The sequence below is a fragment of the Myotis nattereri genome, assembly GCF_964212035.1.
Source record: "Myotis nattereri genome assembly, chromosome: 14".
Taxonomy (NCBI): domain Eukaryota; kingdom Metazoa; phylum Chordata; class Mammalia; order Chiroptera; family Vespertilionidae; genus Myotis; species Myotis nattereri.
In genome coordinates this window covers 60467790-60493872 of record NC_138089.1, presented here as the reverse complement: position 1 = coordinate 60493872, position 26083 = coordinate 60467790, and the positions used below count along the sequence as shown (strand labels likewise).

Genomic DNA, 26083 nt, shown 5'->3' with positions numbered 1-26083 from the left:
ACCTGGGGCCGAGCGCGGAGCCCGTGACGCACTTCCGGCGGCGCGGGCACGCGGGCAGCTCCCGGCGGCCCGGAGGAGGCGGGGCTCCGGTGCCCTGGCCCCGCCCCGCCCCGCCGGGGGCAGCCCCGAGGTCCCGCCCAGAGGCCCCGCCCTCCCCAAATCAGTCCAGACCAGGCCGAGGGGGTTCACACGGTTTATTGGGGGGCTGGCCGGCGGGCCAGTCACTGGCAGGTGTTGTAGATCTGGACCTGCAGGTTGATGTCGCGGAGCACGCTGCGCATCCTGGCCTCCAGCCCGTCCAGCTGCGCCGCCTTGCCCTCCAGCGCGCGCTCGTTCTCCTCGTAGGTGCCCTCCAGCTCTGAGAGAGGCGGGCCTCAGCCGCAGGTCCGCGCCCACGCGCCCCCCACCCCGGCTCGGTGCCCGCCCGGTCCGGTCCTCACCCTGCAGCCGCTGCAGCTTGTCCTGAGCCGCTTGCAACAAGCCGCGAGCCTCATCCCGCAGCTGCTCTGCGCGCATCTGCGCAGCCAGCACGCCCTGGGCCTTGCGCTCCGCCAGGGCCTTCACTGTCTGGTATTGGTCGCCCAGTGGGCCCTGCAGCAGCTGGGGGTGTGGAGGGCAGGGGCAGGGTGGTGGCCCCGTGGAGACCCAGCCTCTGCCCCCCCCCCCGGCCCCCCCCCCCTGGCGGGCTCTGCCTCAGCCTACCTGCTCAGCCTCCCTGGCACGACCCTGGGCATTGCTCGCTGTTTCTTCGGCCCTGGAGGCCGCCAGGCTGTTCCCTGCTCGTTTCAATTTCAGAGCCTCCAGGAGGCCGTTCAGTTGCTGAGCCCGTTGCCCTGCAGAGCTCAGCGCCTGCTCTGCTCCCGCCATCCTCTCCTGCACCTGCCGTGGGGGGGCTCGGGTTAACCAGGTCTCAGAGGTGTGTCCGTCACCTGGCCCCACGCCCCACGGATGCCCCAGAGACCACACCTGGTGCAGGGTCTGTTCCGTGTCTTGCGTATCAACCACTGCCCCCTGGATCGCCCCCTGAGCGGCCCCCTGCGCCCGCTGGGCCTCCTCCAGTGCCGCCTGCACTGTTTCTGCCTTCTGCTTCTCACCTTCAGCCCGGCTCCTGCGGAACAGAGGGCATCAGGGTCTGCAGGATCAGGACCAGGTGCCAAGGATGGGGGTCAAGGTTGGGGTCAGACCGTGCCCGCTGCGCCTCCTGCAGCAGCCGTTCTGCCCGATGCACATCTCCCACAGTGCGCTCCAGGATCGTGTCCACGTCGGCCAGGCTCCGGACCCGCTCAGCGATCTCGGCAGCCAGGTGCTGGATCTGCTCAGGTGACGCTGGGATGGAGAGCTCCAGCACCCGGGTGGCCACCATCTCGATGCTGTCAGGGTCGGCCCCCTCCTCTGTGGGACGCAGGCAGGGACTCAGGGACACCTTCCCAGCATGGGTACGGGACCAGTGTTGGGGATGGACTCGGGACTGCGCGAGGGCTGCGGGTTTGCTAATGGGCAGAAGGATGGGACCACAAGGACATGGCCAACCAGCAGGCCATGGGGCTATATGTGGGCCCCAACTCGGGGCCACGGACTTGAGGGCCACAAAGGGCAAGGGCTCAGGGGCCAGACACAGGATCATGAACACACGTCCCGACCCAAGTACGAACCCAGGGACACACGTATAAACACAGACACGGGGAAACGACCACGGGGCCTGGCCGTGTGGGAGGCTCACGGCTCAGGAAGTCCTTCACGCTCTGGATGAGCTCGCGCAGCTCCTGGTTGGCCTGCTCCACCTGGCCCCTGGAGGCGTTGGCCTTGTCCAGGGCCGCCTGGGCCCGCTGCTGGGCCTCGCCTGCCTGCCGACGGGTCTCTGCCACCTGGCTGAGGATGCCACCACCTTCCGCCAGGGCCCGCTGCAGCTCTGTCTGTGTGTGCCGGGCCCGACCCAGCGCCAGATCCGCCATGGCCACCGCCCCGTCGCAGCTGAGGCCCCCACAGCGGGGCTGCCCGTCCTCGTCCCGACACCCGGCACCCCCGCAGGGACTCGTAGCACAGGGAGCATCGCCGGGAGCCCCGCACACCTGCCGGGCACAGGACAATCAGGACCCGTGGAAGGAGCAGCCGCCCGTGTCCCACCTCACACTCGCGCCTCACCAGTTCATTTATGCCCGTCAGGCTCAGGCCGTGGGCGCGGGCAGAGAGCTCCCCCAGTGCCTGCTGGTTGGCCATGTGCTTGCGGTTGAAGTCCTCCCGCTGGGCACCCATCAGCACCTCCGTCCGGTGCCGGGTGCCAGCGGAGTGGCTCACGGGGCTCGGCACGGCCAGGGCCGATGCGTTGGCACGGCGCCCTGCCTCTGCGGACAGGCTGTGGGCACGGCGGATGCTGTCATAGGCACCTACGTGGGCAGAGGCGGGAGTCAGCTGAAGGTCAGCCCTGGCCCCCGCACGGCTGGCCCACGCTCACCCAGGAAGTTGGAGTGCTTCAGCAGGTCCAGGTGCTGGTCGAGCTGCCGCAGCGTGAGGTTAAGTGCCAGACTGTCTCGCTCCAGACTGCTTAGTGCGTGGTTGGCATTGAAGTTCTCATCCTGCACATCTGTCAGCTGTGTCTCCAGCTGGGTCAGGTGCTCGGTGGCCTCCCCTATCTGACGCCTGTGCCAGAGGGGAAGGAGGGGTTTGCGGAGGCTTCAGCCCCGGTCCCTGGGCCGCCGCCCCTCCCACCACCTATCTGGGCCCATCCGCACCGCAGCTCCTCCGTGGCCTCCAGGAGCCGTGCAGTGGAGGCGGCCGAGGTGTTGCGGGCAAGCACGATGCCCTGCACGGTGGCCAGCTTCTCCTGTATGTGCCGGAAGCTGCCCTCAAAGGCGCCCAGCACACCCGTCTGCTGCAGCTCCTTCGCCCTCTGCTCCAGGCGCCGGGTACGGGCAACCAGGTCCTGCACCACGCGGTCCCAGTCCCCAAAGCATGCGTGGCAGGGGTGGCAGGCAGGAAAGACCCCCGAGAAGCCCCGGGCACACTGGTCACAGCGCACGCCAGACACCCCCGGGCGGCAGCTGCAGTGGCCCGTGGCGCGATGACACTGAGGCGTGTCGATCCCACGAGGGTCGCAATCGCAGGCTGCAGGAGAGGGCGGACCACAGGGTTATCAGGCGCCGGCGGGCATCCGGGAGGCCCCGTCCACCCGGACCCAGTGGCCCCCTCACCGCGGCACTGCAACCCGGGGTCTCCCCAGTGAAGCTCCTGGCACTCAGAACAGGTCCGCCCCCCGAAGCCGGCTCGGCAGTGGCACTGCCCTGTGAACTAGAGTGGGGGCAGGGCAGCCCTCAGAGCCTCAACCAGAGGCTGAGCCCTGGAGACCTGAGGCGGACGGCTGGTCCCACCCACCCAGGAGCCACTGGAGGTCCCGTACCTCATTGCAGGTGGGGCCTGTGGCTCGACTGGGGTGGCAGGCACAGGGCTGACAGCCACGGCCACTGGTCAGATTCCAGAAGTTGGGGGCACAGCGGTCACAGCTCGCGCCCTGGACATTGGGGAGGCATGGGCACTGCCCACTGCTTGGGTCACAGTGGCACCGGTCCGTGGACGGGCACTGCTGGGGATCTGTGCCCAGCGGGTTGCAGATGCAGCCTGTGCCAGCCAAGATGGACAGTAGTCAGGGGAGCCTGGGCAACGACCCGCCCCCCCCCCCCGGCCACCCCTGCTCATCCCACACTCACGGCGACAGCTCTGCTGGGCAGCCTGCCCATGGAAGCCAGGCTGACAGTGGGCACAACGTGGGCCCTCCGTGTGGTGTAAGCAGCGCAGGCACTGCCCCGTGTGGGGGTCACAGGCGTCAGGGTCCGTGGGGTCAATGTTCCCGCTGCACTCACATGGCTGGCACCTGCCACCAGGCCTGGATGGGTCCCCAAAGTGCCCAGGGGCACAAGCCTCGCACCGCAGCCCTGCCCACAGTGAGGGGAGGCGTGAGTGTCCTGCCCAGCTGCCTCACCGGCCCGCGCCTGCACCGCACCCACTCACCCGCGTAGCCCGCCCTGCAGTGGCACACGATCTGCTGGGAGTGCCCGTCCCGATGGCAAGAAGTCGCGAAGTGCCGCTGGCTCCCAGGGGCTTCGGGGCAGGGGCAGGGCCGGCACTGGCCCCCGTGTGGCAGCTGAGGGTCCCCGTGGAAGCCCGCGATGCACCTGCGTGGAGGGGCAGGGGGAGCTGTATCGTTTCTGCGCAGCCCGCCGCCCGCCCCGGGGCTGCTCCGGCTCACCTTTCACAGTGGTCACCCCCCGTGTGGTCCCGGCAGCCCAGGCACGCGCCCGTGTGGGTGTCGCACTCGTCTGCGTGCCCGTTGCACACGCACGGCCGGCAGCTAGGGAACCCCCACTGGCCGTGCTGGCAGCGGTCGCAACGAAGCCCGAAGGCCCCGGCTCGACAGGGGCACTGCCCGCTGGCGCCTTCACACAGGCCGCTGAGCGCCCCCTCCGGGCTGCACTGGCAGGCTGCAGGCAAGGCAGGGCTGAGCCCGAGGGGCAGGGGCGTCTGGGCGGGGCGGGTGGGAAGGTCGGGGGATGCAGAGGACTGCGGGCAGGCGACCCAGGGCTGAGCGCTCGGGGTCGGCTGCAGAGGGGGAGGAAGGGAGAGGGAGAGCCAGCGACGGGGCTGAACTCTGGGTCCTGGGAAGGGGCAGGGAGGTACCTTGACAGCCGGCGGGGCCAAAGCCGTAGTAGCCAGGGGCGCAGCGGTCGCAGCGGCGGCCCACCACTCCCGGCTTGCACCGGCACTGGCCCCCGTGGGGGTTGCACTCAGAACTCAGCGAGCCCTGGGGGTCGCACTGGCAGGCTGTGGGGAGGGGGTGCAGGGCCGAGTCAGAAAGGCCCCCCACCTGCACCCCCCCACACCACCACCAGCACAGACACTCACGCAGGGCGCCGTTGTAGAGCAGGGCAGACAGGCTGAGCAGGAGCGGGGCGCAGGCCTCCGAGGGAGGGGACTTGCTGGGCGCCAGGCCCTCCTCGTGGCAGCGGTAGCGCTCGAAGGTGGCCCGGCGCTCCAGGGCGGCCGCGTCTCCCCCACTGAACATCTCCAGCACCAGGACCCGGGGCAGCAGCACCAGCTGCGGGGTGGGCAGGGCAGGGTGAGGTTGGGACCCAGGGCCATAAGGGTACCGCCTGCCAATCACTGAGGTGGCACCGCACTTCTGCCCGACTCCTCCCATCCAGCTGCCAGGCCGGGTCCCTCCCACGGGGCCTGGCCATTGTGGTCGGTGGGGAGGGGACTGCTCACCGAGTCAATGAGCAGGCTGGGGGGCTCGGGCTGGGCACGCCCCCCTGTTCTCAGCAGCTTCAGCTGCAGCTTGTACGAGACGCCAGGCTCCAGGCAGACAGGCCTGGGCAGCACCACGGACCTGGGGGCACAGAAGTCAGGCATGGGAGTCACCCAGGGTCCTGTACCCACCACCCTGGGCCCTCCCCCCCACACACAGAGCAGCCGACCACTGCCCAGGCCAGCAGACAGCTGGGCAGCCCGACCAGGATCCTGCATATCTTTCTCGCTGGGGTCACACGCCTGCGCAGAGCAGTCTGGCGAGAAGCACTCCGTACGACCCCGCAACTCCCAGTGGCCTCTTCACACTTGCTCTGACCTTGACCTCCACCACCAACCTCTGCTCTTCTTCACCAAGACGGCATCACTTCCCCTCGCCCCTCTCTCCTGGGTCACCCCCTCCAGCTGCAAACCACGCCAGGGCCCTTCTGCCCCTGCAGCCCTCCCGCACCCCTGGTGTCCCCCCAGCTGATGCATGTCTTTGCTCTCCTGCCCAACAAATTCCTGAAATTTTGCTACAGTCCTGCCTCCACGCTCTAGCCTCCCATTCCAGTGGGGTTTCTGTCCCAACAGGCCTTCTCCCAGCACGAGGCAGGTCACCAATGACCTCCGGGAGCCAGGCCCCGCAGCCACTGCTGCATCTTATCTGCTCACATTCAGCAGCGATGAGGTCAGCGCCCCTTCCTCCCAGACAGGCTCTCCTCGCCCTGCCCGCCCTGCCCGGGACCTGCCTCACTCCTGACCCCCTCCTCCCCAGCTCCTCCGCTGCTGCCTAACAGGAGGGTCCCCCAAAGCCTGGCTCCGGCCTTCCTGCCTTCCTCTGGTGGGTTCATCTAAACCAGGGGTGGGCAAACTTTTTGACTCAAGGGCCACAATGGGTTCTTAAACTGGACCGGAGGGCCGGAACAAAAGCATGGATGGAGTGTTTGTGTGAACTAATATAAATTCAAAGTAAACAGCATTACATAAAAGGGTACGGTCTTTTTTTTTTTTTAGTTGTATTCATTTCAAACGGGCCATAGTTTGCCCACGGCTGATCTAAACCCATCTCTTCTTTTTTCTTTTTTTTTTTTTTATATATTTTATTGATTTTTTACAGAGAGGAAGGGAGAGAGATAGAGAGTCAGAAACATCGATGAGAGAGAAACATCGACCAGCCGCCTCCTGCACATCCCCCACCGGGGATGTGCCCGCAACCCAGGTACATGCCCTTGACCGGAATCGAACCTGGGACCTTTCAGTCCGCAGGCTGACGCTCTATCCACTGAGCCAAACCGGTTTTGGCTCTTCTTTTTTCTTAAATAAAATTTTTTTTATTGATTTCAGAGAGGAAGGAGAGGGAGAGAGAGAGAAACATCAGTGATGAGAGAGAATCGTCGACTGGCTGCCTCCTGCACACCCCACACCGGGGATCGAGCTTACAACCCGGGCATGTGCCCTGACTGGGAATCGAACCGAGACCTCCTGGCTCATAGGTCATGCTCAACCACTGAGCCACATGGTGAGTTTAGTGACATGTCCAAATGTATACCTCCTACTTCAGCTCTCCCAGTAACTCCAGAAACCGAAACCCAACCACCCCTGGCCTAGTGCCGGTGTCTGAGATCTCAGAACTGCTCCTCCCATGTCTGCGCCTCAGTCCACCCCTCCCCCACATGGTAAGCCTCCGGCTCTGCCGCTCAAACCCTCTGCAGCCTTGCTCTTCTTGCCACCTCAACTGCTCCACCTCTGTCCAACCCCTGCCACTCAGCCAGCTCAACAGCCCCCATGTCTCTTCTCCACTCAGCAGCGGGGGGTCTTTGTGCAGCACAAGTCATGGCTGGCAAAATGTCTATAAGGGCTCAGGCAGGTTCATTATGCCATTCTCTGCTTCAGTGTCTATTTGAATATTTACATGATAAAATGTCTAAAAAGAAGTGATGAAAAAGTAGACATGAAACAAACACCAACCAAAATGTAATAAGACAGCCCTGGCGTCGGCCTGCAGACCGAAGGGTCCCGGGTTCGATTCTGGTCCAGGGCACAGGCCTGGGTTGCGGGCTCGATCCCCAGTGCGGGGCGTGCAGGAGGCAGCCTATCAATGATTCTCTCTCATCACTGATGTCTCTCTCTCCCCCTCTCCCTTCCTCTCTGAAACCAATAAAATATATAAAACAAACGAAAAACCAACAAACAACAAGTGTTGGAGAGGATGTGGAGAAAAAGGAACCCTTCTGCACTGCTGGTGGGAATGCAGACTGGTGCAGCCACTGTGGAGAACAGTATGGAGCTACCTCAAAAAACTAAAAATGGAGCTCCCATTTGACCCTGTGATCCCACTCCTAGGAATATATCCCAAGAAACCAGAAACGCCAATTAGAAAGGATATATGCACCCCTATGTTCATAGCAGCACAATTCACCATAGCTAAGATTTGGAAACAGCCTAAGTGCCCATCAGCAGATGAGTGGATTAGAAAACTGTGGTACATCTACACAATGGAATACTATGCTGCGGTAAAAAAAAAGGAACTCTTGCCTTTTGCAACAGCATGGATGGAACTGGAGAGCATTATGCTGAGTGAAATAAGCCAGTCAGAGAAAGATAAATACCACATGATCTCACTCATTTGTGGATTATAGAGAACAACATAGACTGATGAAAAGGGACAGACCCAAAGACTGAGAAACAGCGATCAGGCTATCAATCCCCAGAAGGAAAGTAGGGGAGGGCGGGGGTAAGGGGAAGAGATCAACAGAAGGACTTGTATACATGTATATAAGCCAAACCAATGGACATGGACAACAGGGGGATGGGAGCATGAGTTTGTGTGTGGGGGGGAGGTTGGGGGTTAAAGGGGGGGGATGAGGACACATTTGTAATACCTTAACTAATAATAAAAAAAAAACAACAACAACAAAAAACAAACGAAAAACCAACAAAATGTAAGGAGCCGGTACCCAGCTCAGGCGCAGCGGCGGGTGCTGAGTGTCCCTTCCCTGCTGGGTGAACGGCTTCCCTGCATCCCCGTCTCAGCCGCAGGGACTGAGCGCCCCGCAGGGAGAGCTGACTTTGTTCTGCCCACTTCCTTCCTCTGACCGGGGCCGTGCCCCACAGCCCCTGGCACAGCGCTCAGGAGGGGCAAGCGAAGGGCAGTGGGGGCTGCTCAGGTGCCCCGCGGGGGGCGGGGGGCCGGCCTCCAGCCCTCGTAGGGGCTGCCCTGGGGCCCTCACCTGGCGTCCGGTTGCAGCGTCCCTGAGATGCGGTCATCCTCGGGCAACACATGCCCACAGGGGCTGTGAGCAGACACGGGCCCCGGGCGCTGCACGGCCACCTCGAGCTCCGCCCACTGCTCGGGGACCTGGGGGACAGGACAGTGAAGGAGGTGCCCCTCCCGCGAGGCGCAGCTCCGGGCAGTGCCACGTGTCTGACCTGGGGCTCCAGGCGCAGCAGCAGGTCGTAGTCCATGGCTCTGGGCACGGAGGTCACGAGGAAGTCCAGCGCCTGGCCTGCCTGCAGCCTGGCGACGCCCAGGCCTGTCCAGGACGGGGCTCCCCCGGGGACGGCCAGGCGCTCCACCACAGCCACCTGCTGGAGACGCGGCTGTGGGGCTCCCGCTTCCGCCACAGCCTGTCGCCGAGCCCCCGCGTGCGCAAGCGCTGCCCACACAAGGCGCCAGCGTCCCCCTGCCTCTCCGTGTCCTCCCTCCACCACTGCCCCCCACCTGGCCTCGCGCCTCCTCGGCCTCCAGCGTCATGTGGTCCAGGAAGGGCCGGAAGTAGCCAGATTGCACCTGGTCACAGCGGCGCCCCACCATGTGGGGGCGGCAGCGGCACTGGCCCGTGGCCTCGTTGCACCTATGAGCACAACCATGAGTGACGAGTGAGCCTGCCCCCCCCTCCCCGTTCCCCGCCCCCCCTCCCGGTTCCCCGCCCCCCCCCTCCCCGGGCCCCTTAGCCGACACTCACTGAGGATCCACGGCACCACCCACGTCGCAGTCACAGGGACGGCAGCCGAGCGTGTCGTGGCTCAGGCCCCAGTGGCCAGGCTGGGGGAGAGGAGGCTGCTGAGGCCACAGACAGACCCCCTCGCCACCCACCAGGATTCCAATGATGGCTCAGCCCCTGCCCTCGCCTCCCCGACCTGCCTCTTAGCCAGGACCGGACCGTCAGCTCTCAGCACCCCCGTGGGTCCTGGACACCACCCTGCACCCTTGCTCTGCGGCCGAGTGCTGAGCCCCGCCCCCGCCCCTCAGGCGCACCAGGCAGCGGGTGCAGCCGTGTCCGGTCACCAGGCGCTTGCAGAAACAGGTTCCACTCTTGGGGTCACACGGGGTGGCCCCAGGCACCGTGCCCCGGGCATCGCACTGACACCCTGCAGGGTAAGGAGACCCGTCAGCGCTCTGGGGAGCTGGGGAGCACTGTGTGTTCAGGGGGGTCAAGAGTCAGAGGTCAAGGGTTAAGGTCAGCATGAGCAGGGCGGGGAGCACGTACGCTGGCAGCCCATGGGGTCGCTGGCACTGAGCCCGAAGTAGCCGTCACGGCACTGCTGGCAGCGGGGGCCCACCACGTGGTCTTTGCAGCGACACTGGCCCGAGACCAGCCCAAGAGCAGGGTCATCGTGGGGATCACAGCGACCGCCGTCTCGGGAGCCCATGGGGTCACAATCACAGGCTGAGGGCACAGGAGGGCCAGGTCACCCCCTCCAAACCAGCCCAGCACCCGTCATCTTCCACCTCCCCACCCCCCACCCGATTCCCAGTCTGGCTTCACCCTAGGCGCCCCCAACCCTGCCACCTGACAGCGGTCCAGATCCCCAGCTCCCCAGCTCCCACCCGGCTCAGGTCCCGGCCTCCCCGCTCAGGCCCAGCCTCACGGCGGCAGGCGGCCGGGTCCCGCAGGTCCTTGGCGGGGTCCCGGTAGAAGAAGGGCCGGCAGAGCTCACAGTGGTGCCCAGCGGTGTTGTGCTGACATCCGTCGCACACGCCTCCACTCACGTTGCCAGATGCCAGGTACACGGCCATGTCAAAGTGGCAGCTGCGGGTGTGCCCATGGCACTCGCACTCTTGGGGGAGGGAGGAGAGGGCAGGCCTCTTGAGGGACCATGTCCCACGTGTGAGGGGCAGAAGAGGCCCTAGTGCCACCTCAGGTCCCTCCCAAGGCCAGGGGCTGAGGAGCACCACACTGGGCCCCTGCCCAGAGCAGATGGTCAGGGGGGCGAGGGAGTCCTCGGGGCATCGAGGCCCGGGTGCCCTCGGACACAGCCTGGGCGTTCCGGGCTTGCCCGTCAGCTCTGGGGTCTACCAGGCACAGCGGCCAGGCTTTCACTCACTCTTGCAGGCATGACTGTGGCCATCCTCGGCTGGCCGCCAGGGCAGGTCGTGATAGAAATCCTGGCACTGCTCACAGTTGAGGCCACGCGTGTTGTGTTTGCAGGTGCAGGCGCCATGGACCTAGGAGGGGGGCCGGGCACGCGGTCAGCACTGTCCAGCCGTGCCCACAGCTGCCCTGCCCCCCGCCCCGCCCCCAGCCAGCGGAGCCCCTCACCATGCCCTCCGTGTGGGCCTGTGCCCCTGGGGCGGGCGCACACTGCGAGGCGTGTCCGTAGCAGAAGCAGTTGCCGCGCACAACCAGCTCGTAGAGGGCGTAGTAGTACTTCTCCCGGATCTCGCGCCGCGGATCCAGCAGGTTGTCGCCCAGCGTGTGCAGCCGTGTCAGGTTCACCCGCAGGTTGGTGATCTTCAGCAGGTCTGAGTGGGGAAGGGCGGGGCCAGCTGGCCAGGCAGGCTTCCCCAGGGGCGGCAGCCAAGGTCACCTTGGGAGACCTCCTGTCTGCTGTGCTAGGAGCTAAATCTGCCCTGGCACCTGCCCTAGGAAGCGCCCAAAATAGCTACCGAGGCCCCAAATAGCCCCCAGCCAGACACTCACTCTGGATCCGCGGGCTGTAGGGGTCTGGGATGGGGATGGCGGGGTCCAGCACTCGGTAGATGACCTGGAGGGGCGCGGAGTCAGCAGAGGCTGGACCTGCCCCCAGACCCGTCCCCCTCCCGGTGCCCCTCCCAGTCCCAGCCGGACCCCGCACCTCGCCTTCAGTGGATGGCTCGATCTCCGCGTAGCGTGACTCACAGACGACGTCATCCCAGTGCCGTGGGGGGGCCAGCGGGACGCCCGGGAAGTCGGCTGCACAGTCATAGGAGAAATACCGGTACACGTGCCAGGTGCGTCCGAAGTCTGCTGAGCGCTCCACCAGCATGGCGGCCGGGCGGAACGTCTGGGGGCGGGGATGGCTGATCAGAGGGCCCCAGGACCCGGGTCCAGCCCAGGCCCATCAAGAGCTCTGCCTGACTGGGCCCTGCCCTCAAGCAGCCCACAGATGGGTGGGGAAGACCAGAGGGAGCCAAGCAACGACCAGGGAGGGTAACCACCTCGAGGGGGTCGGCTCAGGGGCCGTGGGGCCCAGGGAGGCAGCGCCAGGCCCAGCCTGGAGTCAGGGCAGCATGGCGGCGGAAGGCAATGGAAAGTGTGAGACGAAGGCGCCTCCCACGCGGCCAGAGCGCAGCATCTGAGCTCAGGGGGGCTGGGGCTGGGGCTGGGGCTGGGGCAAAGGCGAGCCCAGCAGGGGCTGGAGCCCGCTCCCAGGCATGCCGGCACCTTGAAGGTCATGATGAGGTGTGTGAAATGGAACTCAGCCTCCAAGTCCAGCTGGATGGTGACCGCAGGGACACCTGGGGCAGGGGGCGGAGGTCAGGGGCCAGGCCACTGGTGGGCAGCCCTGCCCGCCTGTGCCTACCCGTGGCCTCACCGTTCTCTGACTGCCACCAGGCGGCCCGCCGCTGCGGGGCGAAGCTGGTCACCACGTTCTGGATGCGGTGGCTGTCTGGGTTGTCTCTGGCGGAGTAGGGCCGCCGGGAGTCGCACAGGAAGCACTTCTTCTCGTCCTGGGGTGGGTCGGGGTCGGGGTCAGGGTCAGGGTCTCACCTCATCGGTGCCAGCCCCACAGGGACTCGGGCCCCAGCCCAACCCCCGCGGCACCTGCAGGTGACTGACGATGCAGTAGGGCTGGGGGCCGTGCAAGCCGCAGGTGGAGGAGGCCGTCAGCCGGTCCGCGCGGCCCACCAGCAGGTCCCCCGTGGCAGGGTAGCAGCTGCCCCGAGAGCAGCCCGGCACGTCTGGGACTGGGGCCTGGGCCAGGGAGGTGGCCAGCACTGGGAACAGGGGGCAGCCTGTTGCACGGTGCTCCCCCGGTGGTGGCCCCAGGGCTGGCTCCCCCGGCCCCGCCATCCCATCCCCAAACCCCCAGCCTTCCCGGCCTTCTCACCGCCCAGCAGCAGGCCCACGCCGAGCTCCCAGGGCCCCGGCTGTCCCCGCGGGTCCCCGCCTCGGTTCCCTGCGGCCCACTCCATCCTGGGGAGCAGGGGTGTCGGTGTGAGAGGTCTGGGGCCGAGCCGCCCGCACCCTCCCCCGAGGCCCCTGCTGACCCTGCCTGTGAGGGTTCGCGGCTGAGTGTCCACTCGGTCAGGTCCGGCGGTCCCTCCACTGGGCTGGGAGTCTGGCGACTTTGAGCAAAGTTGGGAACCACGGCAGGAAGGAAAGCCTGGAGCGGATCTCGGGCAGGATTGCAACCCCGTGCAGAGGTTCCCGCCCCCGCCCCCCCCCGCCCCCCCTCTGAAAAGGACCCTCATTCTAGAAACCAGGCCCAGGTCAGCTCAGCTGCAAATTTTTATTGAGTCCTGATGCCCAGATCTCGGCAGAGCAAGGGGGAAGAGGGGGGCTGGGGCTTTAGGCCACTGTGGTCTGGTCAGGGGGCGCACCGAGGGCCACGGAGCCAAGGCTCGGAGTCTGGTCTGTGAGACTTCAAACGGCCCCTGGAACCTGGCCTTTGTCCGCAGGGTCATGGCCACCTAGGTGGAGGTCAACAGCAGCTAGGCCTTGGGACCCAGGGCTCCAGCATCAGTGGAGAGCGGGAGGGCGTCCAGCCCCCGGCTCAGGAAGGTGGCAGCTTAGGATGCTGGCCGGAGGGGGCGGGTGGGGGAGAGGCCGCTGGGTCCAGGGCCTCCGGCTCCCTGGCCACTAAAGCAGGCCGCACGGGAAGTGCAGTCTCCGTCGCATGGAAATGGGAGCTGGGTGGCCACGACAGACCCGACCGGACCGGAGAGGCAGCGCGCGGTCCAGATCTTATGGCCGCGCGTCCGCTCCGGACCTTCCAGCTTGCCGGGAGCTGAATTCGGCTGGAATGCGCTGCAAGCTGCCCCACCCAGGCTCCAGGGACCGGGACTGGGACCTCAGCTCCCCGGGGGCTCTGAGGGCCAGATGGGGAGGGGCCGGGAGCCAGGGGTCAGGGGCCGGGGAGAACACCCGGAGCTGGGGGTCCAGGAAAGAAAGCTGGGGTTCTTGGGGGGACCCCCAGGCTTTCCCAGGGGAGTCTGGGCTGGAGGCCAGTCAGTCTGGAGCAGGGGTCTCCCACCTCCCGGCACCCCCAGAGCCAACCTGGGGGCTCGGGACACTAAGGTGACCACGGATGGTCAGGGGCAGGGGCCTCGATGACCTCGGGGATTTTCCATGGTCTCCCAGGTTTCTCCCGGGCAGAGGGCCGCTGAGGACATCGGGGGTCACATGAGGGTCACCCAGTGGTGTCTGCAGCCCCTTGAGTCCCCCAGGCAGGCCCAGAGCCCCCCCCTTGGCATCCAGGAGGCCGTCAGCAGGTGGCGTGGCCGGTGGCCGGTGGCCGGCAGCCGCAGGTGCTCCAGGGCCCCCAGCGTGGCCACCCTCTTGCCCAGGGTCTGCTCATTCTGCACCAGGCGGCGCTCCAGCCCTGGGGACGGGTCCCCTGAGCCAGGGGCCTCTGGCCCTAGTCTCCCGCTCTGCCCGTCTCTGCCATGACCCTGACCCCCGGCCCCATCCCTAAAAGTTCTAACCCTGATCTACATTTGACCTCCTGTTCTGAACTTTGACCCAGCCCTCATCACTAGATGAATCTGACCCTGACTCCACCCTGGCCCACCCACGGCGGCCCCGACACGCACCCTCCAGGCGGCTCCAGCGGGCCTGCAACCCACGTCAGCAGCTCCTGGGCCTCGGCGCGTGTCCGCTGCACCCTCTCCCCTGCGTCCCGCACTGTGGCCAGCTGGCTGCGCCTGCCCTCCTGCAACTCCACCACACCTGCCGGGGCCGCCTGCAGCTCCCGGAGCAGGGCCGGACCTGAACCCCCCCACCTGGACCCAGACGCACGGCCGCCCCCGTCCCCGGGGCGGAGGGGGTTTTAGAGCCGAGACCCCACCTCAGCCCAGCAAAGCCCAGTCCCAGCCCAAACCCCACTTCACACTGTGCCGGGCGTCCCTGACACCCCAATGTCCACTGCTCCCGTCTCACCTTGCCCAGGCCCCCAGCCAAGCCCAGGGCATGTGCTGCCCGCTCTTCTGCCTCCTGGGCCTGCTGCTGGCACAGGGCCACACGGGTCCTGAGAGCCACAGCTGCACTGGACAGAAGCCCCGGGTCCGGGGTCACATCCGCTGCCAGTGTCATCTGGGCCAGGCGCCCCGCCACCTGGGGCAAAGGTCAGGGGGTCACAGGGAGGTCACAGCAGGGCAGCAACTCAGTGGAGTGTTCACATGGTCAGGGTGTTTGGTAGCTTCATGGTATCATGTGGGTCAAGGACCTCGGGGGGACAATGGGACCAGTGGCCCCTGAGATGCCGAGGGGTACAGTGGGGTATCACCTTTTGTACACTGGCCTCCAGCCCTCCAAGTGTCTGTCTGGCCACCTGCAGCCCTTGCTCTGCAGCCCTGGTGTGAGCTCCCGCCTCAGCTAGCACCCCCTGAACGCCCTGCGCTCGGCCCTGGGCCCTGGCAGTACCTTCCCTGAAAGGTGCGGGTGATCAGAGGGCAGCCCTTCCCCCCACCCTCTGGCCGCCACCTCCAGCTCCTGGCCCTTCACCTGGTCTGCTGTGCCTGGTGGAGGACACGGTCAGCCGTGGGCAGCTCCTGGCCTCCAGCGCCCGGTGCAGGGAGGGCCCTCTGGGCCTGATCCAGCAGGAGGGCGATGCCCACGGCCTCACCCTGGGGGCAGGGCACTGCCAGCCCTCGCCGTGCCGCCAGCTCCACACTCGCAGCATCCGCACCTTCATCTGTGGGGGTCGGTGTGGGGATGTTGGTTGTGAACTCTGATCCGTGACCCCACGGACCCTGACCCCAACATCTCACGGACTCTGACATGACTGCATGGTATGCTAGAGGCTAGCAACAGGCAAGTATGACATTTGCGGGAATTTTGTGAATCAGTTGTTAAATGGCAGGTATCCCAGTGGGTGGCTCAGTGGTTGACCGTTGACCTATGAACCAGGAGGTCAGGGCATATGCCTGGGTTGGGGGCTCCATCCCCAGTGTGGGGCGTCCAGGGGGCAGCCAATCAATGATTTTCTCTCATCATTGATGTCATCTCTCTCCCCCTCTCCCTTTCTCTCTGAAATCGATAAAAAATAAAAATAACCGAAACCGGTTTGGCTCAGTGGATAGAGTGTCGGCCTGCGGACTGAAGGGTCCCAGGTTCGATTCCGGCCAAGGGCATGTACCTGGGTTGCGGGCACATCCCCAGTGGGGAGTGTGCAGGAGGCAGCTGATCGATGTTTCTCTCTCATAGATGTTTCTAACTCTCTATCCCTCTCTCTTCCTCTCTGTAAAAAATCAATAAAATATATAAAATAATAATAATAATTTAAAATAATAATAAACAGATGGTAGGTAGACTGCCATCTGCGGTGGTGGGGTCACTCACACCGTGGACACTGACAAGCACTCCATCAGCTCCCCAGACCCACAGCCAGCCGTCAGCATCCCAAGCACCCCCTACCCCCTCACCCCTGCCCACCTCATCCCTGCCTCCCTCACCCCTGGCCCCCTCACACCCTGCCCCCTCACACCCTGCCCCCTCACACCCCTGCCCCCTCACACCCTGCCCCCTCACACCCCTGTCCCCCTCACACCCCTGCCCCACCCGACCCGTCAGCCTCAGCCCTCTGGGTAGTCCTCATTCTGGAAGGAGTGTCACAGCAGTGACCTGAACGCCCCTGCCTTGACCTCGGCTGGGAACAGACGCACAAGCAGACATGTACCCAAGAGGAAACGCTGGATCCTGTGCACAGTTGCCTGCACAGGGGCCAGGGTGGCCACACCCCAGGCACCCCTTGCACGATGCCATGTCTCCTGGGCCCGGATTCCCGTGGAGCTTGCTGTGGCCTGGATGTGCTGCAGCTGGTAGGGGCGGGTTGGAGGTGAAACGTGTCCCCTGTAACTCGAGGGCCAGGCTGTGCTCCCCCGTCCCCCCCACCCCACCCCAGGGCCCCTAGAGCTCTGTACCAGCTGCCGCTGCTGCGCCGAGGCTGCGCCGGCTCGGTGCCGGCTAGAGGAGGTGTTGCGGGAGATGGCCAGAGCCCACCCGGCAGCGGGCAGAGTCCCAGGGCACGGGGGCACGGCGCAGGGCACAGGAACACAGGCCAGGCCAGGGCCCGGGCCCCTGCATTCCTGCCGACAGGCAGGAGATCCACGATGCTCATCCCAGACTCCCCCCGGCCTCTCCCAGGGCACCCCTAGGAGGGGGCCCGGCCTTGGCCAGCCCCGCCGGGACCCACACCTCCACCCCCCACTCCAGCTGTGACCGGAGTCTCAGGGGCGGTGGGTGCAGCATCTGGACCTGGTCGACCAGCCCCTTCAGTTTCAGCTCCCGCTCAGCTGGGCCTCTAGGCTGGCCCGTGCCCCGTAGATCCGCTCTGTCCACTGCTGGGCCTCGCGGGCCTGTCCCAGGATGCGGTCCGGTCCTCCAAGTGTGGCCACGGCCTGGGCCCCACGCACGGCCTCCTGGGAAAGCAGGGCAGCTGCGGAGGCCTGGGCCGCAGCCTCTGCAGAAGACGGGAGGGAGGGGCGGAGGGTGGCTTAGTGCCACACAGGCAAAGGCACCTGCTGTCCACACACCTGCCCAGCTGGCCTCACCTTGGACTCCTGGGGCCCCCTTGGGCCAGGCCACGGCCGAGACACAGTCTAGCTCCCGGCACAGTTCTTCCAGCCGCTCACGCTGCCTCCTAAGCCAGGGCTCACTTTCGGCCACAGCCTGTCCCGGGGCCCACAGCGTCGGGGCCAGTGCAGCCACTTCTGTCCTGCGGGAGGACAGAGCACCAGCATGGCTGACGAGGTCCTCCCCACGACCCTCACTCGGGAACCCCCCAACTCCCAGACCCAGGGCCCCCACAGGCCAGCCTGTGGCCAGCAGGACCCCTGACCCTGGGCACCTCGCTGGAGACCCCTCCCCTGCTGACCCCGACCCCTTGCCTGAGTCCAGCTGAGCATGCTGTCAGCGGCCGCAGGGCCCCCGCCGCGGGTACAGGAGATTCCAGGAGCGTCTGTGCCAGCTGGAGGACCCGCTCCAGGGCCTGCTGGGGTCCGCCCGGACCCCTAGCACCCCAGCCAGGCATCCCCTGGCGTAGGGCAGCGGCCTCCTGGGCCACAGCCTCCAGCCGCAGCCGGAGCAGAGCCAGGCGCTGGTCCCAGGAGGTGAAACAGGCCGGGCAGGGCGAGCAGTGTGGGAAGGCACCTAGGGAGCCACGGGCACACGCCTGGCAGCTCGGCCCGGAGACGCCCTCTCTGCAGAGGCAGGCCCCTGTGTAGGGGTCGCAGCGGGCGAGAGGGAGCCCTGAGGGTCGCAGGCACAGGCTGTGGGGGAGACACAGGGTCAGGCAGGTTGGGGCAGCACTCAGCTTCGCCTGCCTCCAGGAGCAGCCCCCGGAGAGGGTGGCCCTGCGGGAGGGGGAGGGTGCTCGCGAGCCACTGCGCAGACTGCCACAACCGGGCCCTCTGCCCTCTGCCCTCTGCCCTCTGCCCTCTGCCCTGGCCAGAGCTGCTGCACAGCAGCCTTTGAGCAGGAAAGCAGCACCAGAAGCAGGCGCGACAGCCGGGCAGGGGTCGCCTGGGGCCAAGGACTGGCAGGCAGGGCAAGAAAGAGCCACCCAATGTGTCCTTTCCGTAGGTGGACCTGCCTAGTTTTCTAAAGTATATTTTATTGATGTCAGAGAGGAAGGGAGAGAGGGAGAGAAACAGCAGTGATGAGAGAGAATCATGGATCGGCTGCCTCCTGCACGCTCCCCACTGGGGATCGAGCCCACAACCCGAGCCTGTGCCCTGACCGGGAATCGAACCGTGACCTCCTGGTTCCTAGGTCGACGCTCAACCACGGAACCCCGCCGGCCGGGCACCCCACGAGGTTTTGCCAACACTTTCCCTGCTGCCTTCACAGGCACTTCCTGAAGTTTCGGGGAGCGGCACTAAGCAATGCGGTCTCCCAGGAAACCCCAGTGCCCTGCTATCCACACTGAGGGCTCCGCAGGGCAGCCTCGGCCCTCACCTCTGCACTCCTGCTCGGGGTCACCCCAGGACCCATCCTCACACCGGGAGCTCGTGCGGCCCCCAAATCCTGGCCGGCAGGGGCACTGACCCGTGACCTGAGGGGAGAGGCCGGTCAGCAGAGGCCAGGAGGGGAGGACAGAGCGCTCAGAGGCGCCCCCTCTCCCGGCTCCATCTCCCCTGCCAGCCCTGCTCCTGCGCAGGCAGCACCCCCTGCCTGGACCCAGGGCACCTCCCTTCCTGCTTCCTCAGGCCTGAGCCCTTGGCCAGCCCTCCCTTCCCACACGGCCAGCCTCGCCTCCCACGGCCCCTCTGAGCTCCCGGCTCCTGGCCTGCTGCCCTGCCCCCCGTGTCCTGCGTCGAACACCCCTGTCCACACCGTCTCCGCCTCCTTCCCGAGGACGCAGGACACACTGAGGCCTCATCACACGTGCGTGTCAGCGGCTGCCTCTCTCCTCCGGACACACACTCCCACCTCCTGCTCCGCTGCAGCCTCAGTCCTGTGCCCTCGGCCTCCTTCCCAACCTCCCCCTCCGCCCTCCCACGCTCATTCCGCGGACCAAGACCCCTCACGGTGGCTCACCCACTCGCCAAGCAGGGTGCCCACGGGGTCGGGCACATGCAGCTCATGGCGGCTCTCCCAGGCCCGACCCCCGCTCATAGTTACTATCACACTCACACAGCGGCTGGCAGCACACACACCGGGGCTGGGGGTCACGTGAACACCACCGGGGGCACACACACACTCACACCGGGCACTGCCACGTGCTGTAGGGTTACTCACTGGGTGGCACACCGGCTGTAGAAGTGTTGGGCATGGCAGCTGCAGGGCCCCCCCAGGTTCCAGAAGAGGGGGGCACAGCGGCTACAGTCCCGCCCCAGAGTGTGGGGGCGGCAGGGGCACTGCCCGCTGACCTGGTCGCAGAAGCAGGCCTCGGCCCCGGATGGGCACCGCGCGGGGACGGTGCCCCGGGGGTCACAGCTGCAGCCTGGGGAGAGGGCGGGCTTGGCAGGGACGGAGGGAAGAACCCGCCCACCACCTGGGGCCACCCTTGCCCCACACCACACACTCACGCCGGCAGCCCCCCGGGCGCAGGGCACTGCCGTGGAAGCCGGGCCGGCAGTGGGCACAGCTGGGGCCATGGCTGTGGTGCAGACATCGCTGGCAGCGCCCACTGTGCGGGTCGCAGGCGGCAGGGTCGCGGGGATCGATGTTGTTGTTGCACTGGCAGGGCCGGCACAGGCTCCACCCGGTTCTTGCCACTTGACCCCCACTCCGAGTCTCGGCCTTGTACCTGTTGCTGTAGGCACCCCCAAAGTCACAGTCACAGGGCCGGCAGCCTAGAGCGTCACTGCTCAGACCCCAGAACTCGGGCTGTAAGAGAGAGGGGTGGTGGAGGAAAGACAGGAAGAGCTGGACAGGGTTAGCGTTAGCGTTAGGGTTAGGGTTAGGGTCAGGGTCAGGGTCAGCGTTAGGGTTACGGTTAGGGTTAGGGTTAGGGTCAGGGTCAGGGTCAGGGTTAGGGTTAGGGTTAGGGTCAGGGTCAGCATTAGCATTAGGGTTAGGGTTAGGGTTAGCGTTAGGGTTAGGGTTAGGGTTAGGGTCAGGGTCAGGGTCAGGGTTAGGGTCAGGGTCATGGTCAGCGTTAGGGTTAGGGTTAGGGTCAGGGTCAGGGTTAGGGTTAGGGTCAGGGTCAGCGTTAGGGTTAGGGTTAGGGTTAGCGTTAGGGTCAGGGTCAGGGTCAGCGTTAGCATTAGGGTTAGGATTAGCGTTAGCATTAGGGTTAGGGTTAGGGAGGTTATGGACAGAACTGCCTGTTACTGGATAAAGGGTTAGGGTTAGGGTTAGGGTCAGGGTCAGCGTTAGGGTCATGGTCAGGGTCAGCGTTAGGGTTAGGGTTAGGGTCAGGGAGGTTATGGACAGAACTGCCTGTTATTGGATAAAGGAGGCTGAGTCCGGCCTGTGGCTGCAGGGGAAGTAGAGATGCTGGTGGACTTGGCCCTGCTTCATGGAGGGGAGGTAAGAAAAAAGTAGAAGGCCTGGCTTCCGTGGCTCAGTGGTTGAGCCTTGATCTATGAGCCAGGAGGTCACAGTTCGATTCCCAGTCAGGGCACAGGCCGGGTTGTGGGCTTGATCCCCTGTGTGGGGCGTGCGGGAGGTGGCCAATCAATGATTCTCTCATAGTTGATGGCTCTCTCTCTCCCTCCCTCCCTCCTCTCTGAAATCAATAAGAACATTATATTTTAGAAAGAAAGAAGAAGGAGGACGCAGCCAGGGTTAAACGTAAAGCAATTGCCATGTTGGAGGGAAGGCCGGGAGCGACTGGTCTCTCTTCCTTCAATCATGGTCACTGTGAAACCCCTGTCAGCCCAGGCACAAGGCTGTGGTAACCACCCACCGGGCCCCTCCTGTTTCCCGGTCCCTGCCCGGGGCTACGCGGCCTCAGCTCGCCAAGGCGGCGCTGACCCTGGTGACCAGGTCTGGAGGGCACCGCCGTGTGCAAGGCTCAGTGAGTCACCCTGAGTACAGCCTCGTGCTTGTCGGCTTCTAGAAGCTCAGTGCCCGAGAGCAAATCAGATCGGCCGAGACTCACCCGGCAACGGCCGCAGTCCTGTCCCGAGACAAAGCGCTTGCAGCGGCAGGCCCCGCGGGAGGGGTCTCAGGCCTGCGTGCCAGGGCCCCGCCCGGGGGGGTCACACCTGCAGGCTGAGGCACAGGCAGGGGAGGGGCATGTGTGATCGGGGCGGAGATGGCACACAGCCAGGAGGACGTGGGGAGTCTGCGCTGAGGGTCACTCACGCTGGCAGCCCTCTGACGGGGAAAGGCTCAGGCCATAGTGCCCGGGCCGGCAGGAGTCACAGCGCCGGCCCCAGACGTTGGCTTTGCAGGACACTGCCCAGAGAGAAGGCCCCGGGTCTCATCTGTGTGGGCATCACACAAGCCACCCTCCAGGGCACCCACGGGGTCACAGTCACAGGCTGGCGAGTCAGAGTGAGGGCAGGTAGGTCAGGGGTCCCCTGGAGGGCAGGGGGCGGGGGGCGGGTTGGGACCGGGGCTCACGTTTGCAGGAGTGAAGGGAGCAGGGGTCTGCCTGGGGGTCCCGGTGGAAGAAGGGCCGGCAGAGTTCGCAGCGGCGCCCAGCGGTGTTGTGCTGACACGCGTCGCACACGCCTCCACTCACGTTGCCAGATGCCAGGTACAGGGCCATGTCAAAGTGGCAGCTCCGGGTGTGCCCATGGCACTCGGATTCTGGGGGAGCATGAGAAAGGTGGGGATGGAGTGGGCGGCCCCATGGCCAGGAAGGCCAGGCCGTCGGGTATGGCACCTACCCCGGCAGGCGTGGGGGTGCCCAGGCTCGGCGGCGTGCCATGGGTGGTCCTGGTACAGGTCCTGGCAGCGCTCACAGTGGGCACCAGCTGTGTGATGGCGGCAGACACCAAGGCCATGCACCTGGCAGGAAGGAGGGCAGGCTGAGTCGGCCCCCGTGCCCCAGCTTGCCCTCCCCCCGCCACACGATGCCCCTCCCTCTCGCTCACCATGCCTTCCGCGTTGGCTGGGGCCCCGGGTGCAGGCCTGCACTCAGAGGCATGGCCGTGGCACAGGCAGCTGCCTCCGGCCACGAGCTCATAGAGGGCATAGTAGAGGGGGTGTCCCCTGAGGCCCCCCAGGGGCCTGTCACCCAGGGTGTGCAGTTTGGAGAAGTTCACACGGAGGTTAGTCACGTGCAGCTCTGGAGACACAGATGGAGAGGCCCCAGGCCCACTGGTCCCCCCTCCCCGGCTGGGAGGGAGGGGGGAAGAGGGTGTCTCCCTCTGTCATCGCGGCCACCTGCTCCAGCACCCCTGCTCCTCGGGTCCGTGTCAGGACGACCTCATGTGGCAGTGCCGTCTGCACGGCTCCAGCCCCGATGCCACTCCTGAGTGGAGCCCTCTGCGTCCCCTGCCCCCTGGACACTCCTTCTGCGTCTCTGGATACTTGAACCTGCCTCCCCACCTGTCCTCCAAGCCCACAGGCACTAGCTTGTCAGCTGTCTCTCCCACTTCAGGCCTGCTCCCCGCCATGGCCCCCACTCCTGGCCACGACTGCTCCCATGCTGTGCCCACTGCATAGGGCCTGGCGTGGGCAGGCTTCCATCTCTGCCCCCTCCCTGCCCAGCAGCCGCCTGCCACGCAGCGGGCCCTTGCTCAGTGCACAGGCGGATGGTCCGCGGCTGCTCCTGCTCCACAGCTTCGGTCAGGCGCCTGGCCAAGGCCACCTCCTCTGTCTCTCCTTTGCCAGGTTCCCCTTTTCTCCTGATCAAAGGAATGGGCAGCAGCTGCCCCGGGGCCTAGGGTGGGGTTCAGGGTGAGCAGCTGGTATCACAGTCCCGGTGGGTGGAGTGTGGAGAAAAAGCTCATTTGTGTTTTTCCTGCTGTGTTTCTGCCTGGCTGGCTCTGGGCGACCCTGTTGAATTATGTGTCTCTTTTTTCTTCTTGTTTTTAAAATATATTTTTACTGATTTCAGAGAGGAAGGGAGAGGGAGAGATAGAAACATCAATGATGAGAGAGAATCATTGATCAGCTGCCTCTTGTAGCCCCACACTGGAGATCGAGCCCGCAACCCGGGCCGCGCCCTGACTGGGAATCGAACTGTGACCTCCTGGTTCATAGGTTGATGCTCAACCACTGAGCCACACCGGCCGGGCTCTCTTGCTCTGTAACAGGCTTCTGCTTCACAAGGTCACCCCCAGAGATGCCCTGGGGTCAGCTAGAGGCAGCTGTGGGACGTAGGGCACCCACTAAGGCCAGAATGAAGGCTCTGAGGGGAGGGGAGGGACTGGGTCCGTGATGGGGGCTCACAGGGGAGGCAGGAGGTAGTGACAGGAGCAGAGACATGGCGGCTGGCAGGGAGAGCAGTGGCAGGGACCACACGGGCCCCACGAGTCCAGTGAGGGGGCAGAGGTGGAACTGCTACCCATGCCGGCCCCTATGCAGTGGGCACATGACGAGCAGTGAGGGGGCAGGAATGGGGGCCACATTAGGGACCACGATCGAGGACCGTGAAGGGGCAGCTGGAGCAGGATGCTGGGGGACTGAGCTGGCTCGCCCACCACCTGCCTCCCTCCCCTCGCCCTCCCTCCGCGGGACCACCCCTCCCCCAATAGCTGCCAGCCTCATGGGCAGGGAGCGCAGGATTGGCTGAGAATCACCCTGAATCTCGGGGTTGTGTGGGTTCTCCACCAGAATGGCCGGGTCCAGAACTTTGAAAATGACCTGAGGAAGAAGCAAGGCTGAGCCTTCGGCTTCACAACCGCCCACCCCGCCCTCCTCTGGCCTGGCCTTGGCCCCGGTGGAAGGCTCAATGTCTGAGTAACGCTGGTCACAGACGGGATGGCTGGCACTGGCCCGGGGCACGGGCGACGCCAGGGAAGAGGCCCGAGCAGTTGTGGGCAAAGTACCCGTCACATGCCAGGAGCGGCCGCGGTCCACCGCACACTCGAGGGCCAGCGCTGCTGGGCGGAAAGTCTGGGGACAGGAGGGGTCCCCGGGTTACCAGGGGCAGGCACCAGGGTGGCCGTCAGGACAGGAGGCTCACGGCAGCCTTCAGGCCGGGGCACCGGTCACCTTGAAAGTCATGATGAGGTGGGTGAAGTAGAACGCGCTCTCCAGGTCTAGCTGGATGGTGACGTTCTCAACACCTGCAACCACAGGGCTGGTCAGAGTGATGAGCCCTTGACCCCAGACCCCAGGCCCTCACACCCAGGTACACCAGCACCCTCACCGCTCTCAGCTTGCCACCAGGTCTGGTTGCCACGGGGACCACTCCGGGAGATCACATTCTCAATGTCATGGCCACCCCGGTCCCGAGTTGCCAAAGAAGCAATTTTCAGAGTCCTGGGGGAGTGTCGAAGGAGAGGGGGGTAGGAGGCGCATGGCGGTGGCCCCTCTCCAAAGCTTCACAGCTCCGGCCTCTCCCTCTAGCCCCCGGTGACCTCAACTCCTACAGGGCCGAGGCCCCCAGGAAGACCCAGAGGTACCTGTTCCAGAGGCCTCCCTCTCCCCTCTGCCTGGGGGTGACTGACAAGGCAGTAGCGCTCAGGGCCATGGCGTCCACAGGTGGATGAACTATGAAGGCTCTGGCCACGACCGACAATCAGGTCGCCAGTGGGTGGGTAGCAGCTGCCGCTCTGGCAACCAGGTGGGGTAAGTGTGTCTGGCACCTCCTGGGCAACTGTTCTGGGAGCCTGGACTGGGAGGGGGAGGGGGAGGTTCTGAATGGGGATCCTAGAGGTACCCTCTCCAACCTCACCCCACCAGGCAGCCTGAAGACTTCTCCCTCCAGATGACTCAGAGGAGCCAACTCCTTACCCATGGGTGGCAGCCGCAACAGAAGCCCAGAAAGGAGGGCCTAGCTCAGCGGGGGACCAGGACGGTGGGCGCTGGAATCAGGCCTGAGAGGATGAGAGTGGGCCCCACGCTGGCCCCCTCGAGCAGCTGTGTGGCCCCTGGGCCAGTCCCCATACTCACATGGTGGGTGAAAGCAGGGCCACCAAAGGCAAGAGGCGCACAGGCTGTGGGCCACCATGCGGCGGGAGCAAGGGGTCCCCGAGGAAGTCCCGCCCAGGGGAAGGACGCAAGGTGGGCGGAGCACAGGAGCTCCTGCAGGCCCAGCGCAGCAGCCAGTGCAGCCAGGGCGCAGACCAGCCCAGACAGAAAAGGCTGATTCTCATTCAATGAGGCTCCCACCCCAGCCCCGAAAGGCTGCCTCCAGGAGCCCCTGGGGAATGCCTCCCCGCCCGCTCGCCCCCTCCCCCCCGCCCCTGCCTTCAGGCTGGGCAGCCAGCAAGACTGGCAGATGGGCAGGGAGCTGGTTTTGTTCAGGGCTCAAAGCCCAGCCCCCACTCCAAAGCAGGAAAGCTGATAATGTTGGACACGTCCAGGCCAGCTGAGGCCCGAGCTGGACTCGGGAACAGAGCGAGCACCTGGAACCTGGTAGAACACACTGCTCACGGGGCAGCCGGGGATGCAGCATCCACCCACCCGAGGAGAAAACTGCTTCATCAGGGAGGGCAGACTGTGGCCCTACAACCCGGAGCTCTGACCTCTGACTCAACCCCAACTCCTTAACTGGGGAAATCAAGGCTGGCCACTCTTCTGGAAGAAGCAAGGGGAGGAGAGGCAGAGGTAGGAAGGTCATTTGGGGCCAAAGAAACCCAGGCAAAGCCAAAAGTTTCAGCCAAAGCCAGGCTGTCTGCACCACCCCTGGGGAGCAGGACCACAAAGCCCCTTCCCTGACCTAGAAACTGGCAAGGTGCCTGTTTCCCCCGCTCCCCGTTTTCCTCCCACATGGGGTCCAATCTGGGTAACAAACCACCTGAATGGCTCTGCCCTTGCCCTGAGGAGCCCCTGCACCAGAGGGCAGGGTACCCGGGGGCTTGGAGGCT

General features: G+C 65.3%; 1 protein-coding gene and 1 pseudogene across 2 annotated transcripts; both read right to left on the bottom strand.

Annotated features, from left to right (window-relative positions):
* Positions 1 to 174: 174 nt before the first annotated feature.
* Positions 175 to 12676, bottom strand: LOC308529807 (laminin subunit beta-2; the record flags this gene model as incomplete). The annotated part of the gene is made up of 32 exons (XM_081106146.1): positions 175 to 358; positions 441 to 600; positions 703 to 879; positions 967 to 1108; positions 1185 to 1392; positions 1721 to 2069; positions 2143 to 2384; positions 2453 to 2637; positions 2730 to 3102; positions 3189 to 3285; positions 3395 to 3612; positions 3702 to 3926; positions 4003 to 4166; positions 4241 to 4472; positions 4669 to 4812; positions 4894 to 5086; positions 5257 to 5377; positions 8508 to 8635; positions 8707 to 8865; positions 8999 to 9131; positions 9243 to 9322; positions 9536 to 9648; positions 9768 to 9947; positions 10150 to 10338; positions 10606 to 10726; positions 10821 to 11023; positions 11202 to 11265; positions 11356 to 11544; positions 11925 to 11998; positions 12076 to 12211; positions 12306 to 12478; positions 12592 to 12676. The coding sequence occupies 32 exons, from the start codon at positions 12674 to 12676 to the stop codon at positions 222 to 224; spliced, it is 5394 nt and encodes a 1797-aa protein (XP_080962272.1). The 3' UTR covers positions 175 to 221.
* Positions 12677 to 12975: 299 nt separating this feature from the next.
* LOC308529663 (laminin subunit beta-2-like) lies at positions 12976 to 24744 on the bottom strand (annotated as a pseudogene). The gene is made up of 20 exons: positions 24677 to 24744; positions 24421 to 24533; positions 24264 to 24337; positions 23849 to 24164; positions 22196 to 22389; positions 21989 to 22109; positions 21720 to 21908; positions 21459 to 21637; positions 21253 to 21365; positions 19733 to 20033; positions 19443 to 19647; positions 18660 to 18756; positions 17591 to 17971; positions 17255 to 17418; positions 16625 to 17163; positions 16381 to 16519; positions 15207 to 15396; positions 14989 to 15130; positions 14643 to 14816; positions 12976 to 13572 (listed from the first exon to the last, which is right to left on the bottom strand). The product of its transcript is annotated as a laminin subunit beta-2-like (transcript).
* Positions 24745 to 26083: the final 1339 nt, after the last annotated feature.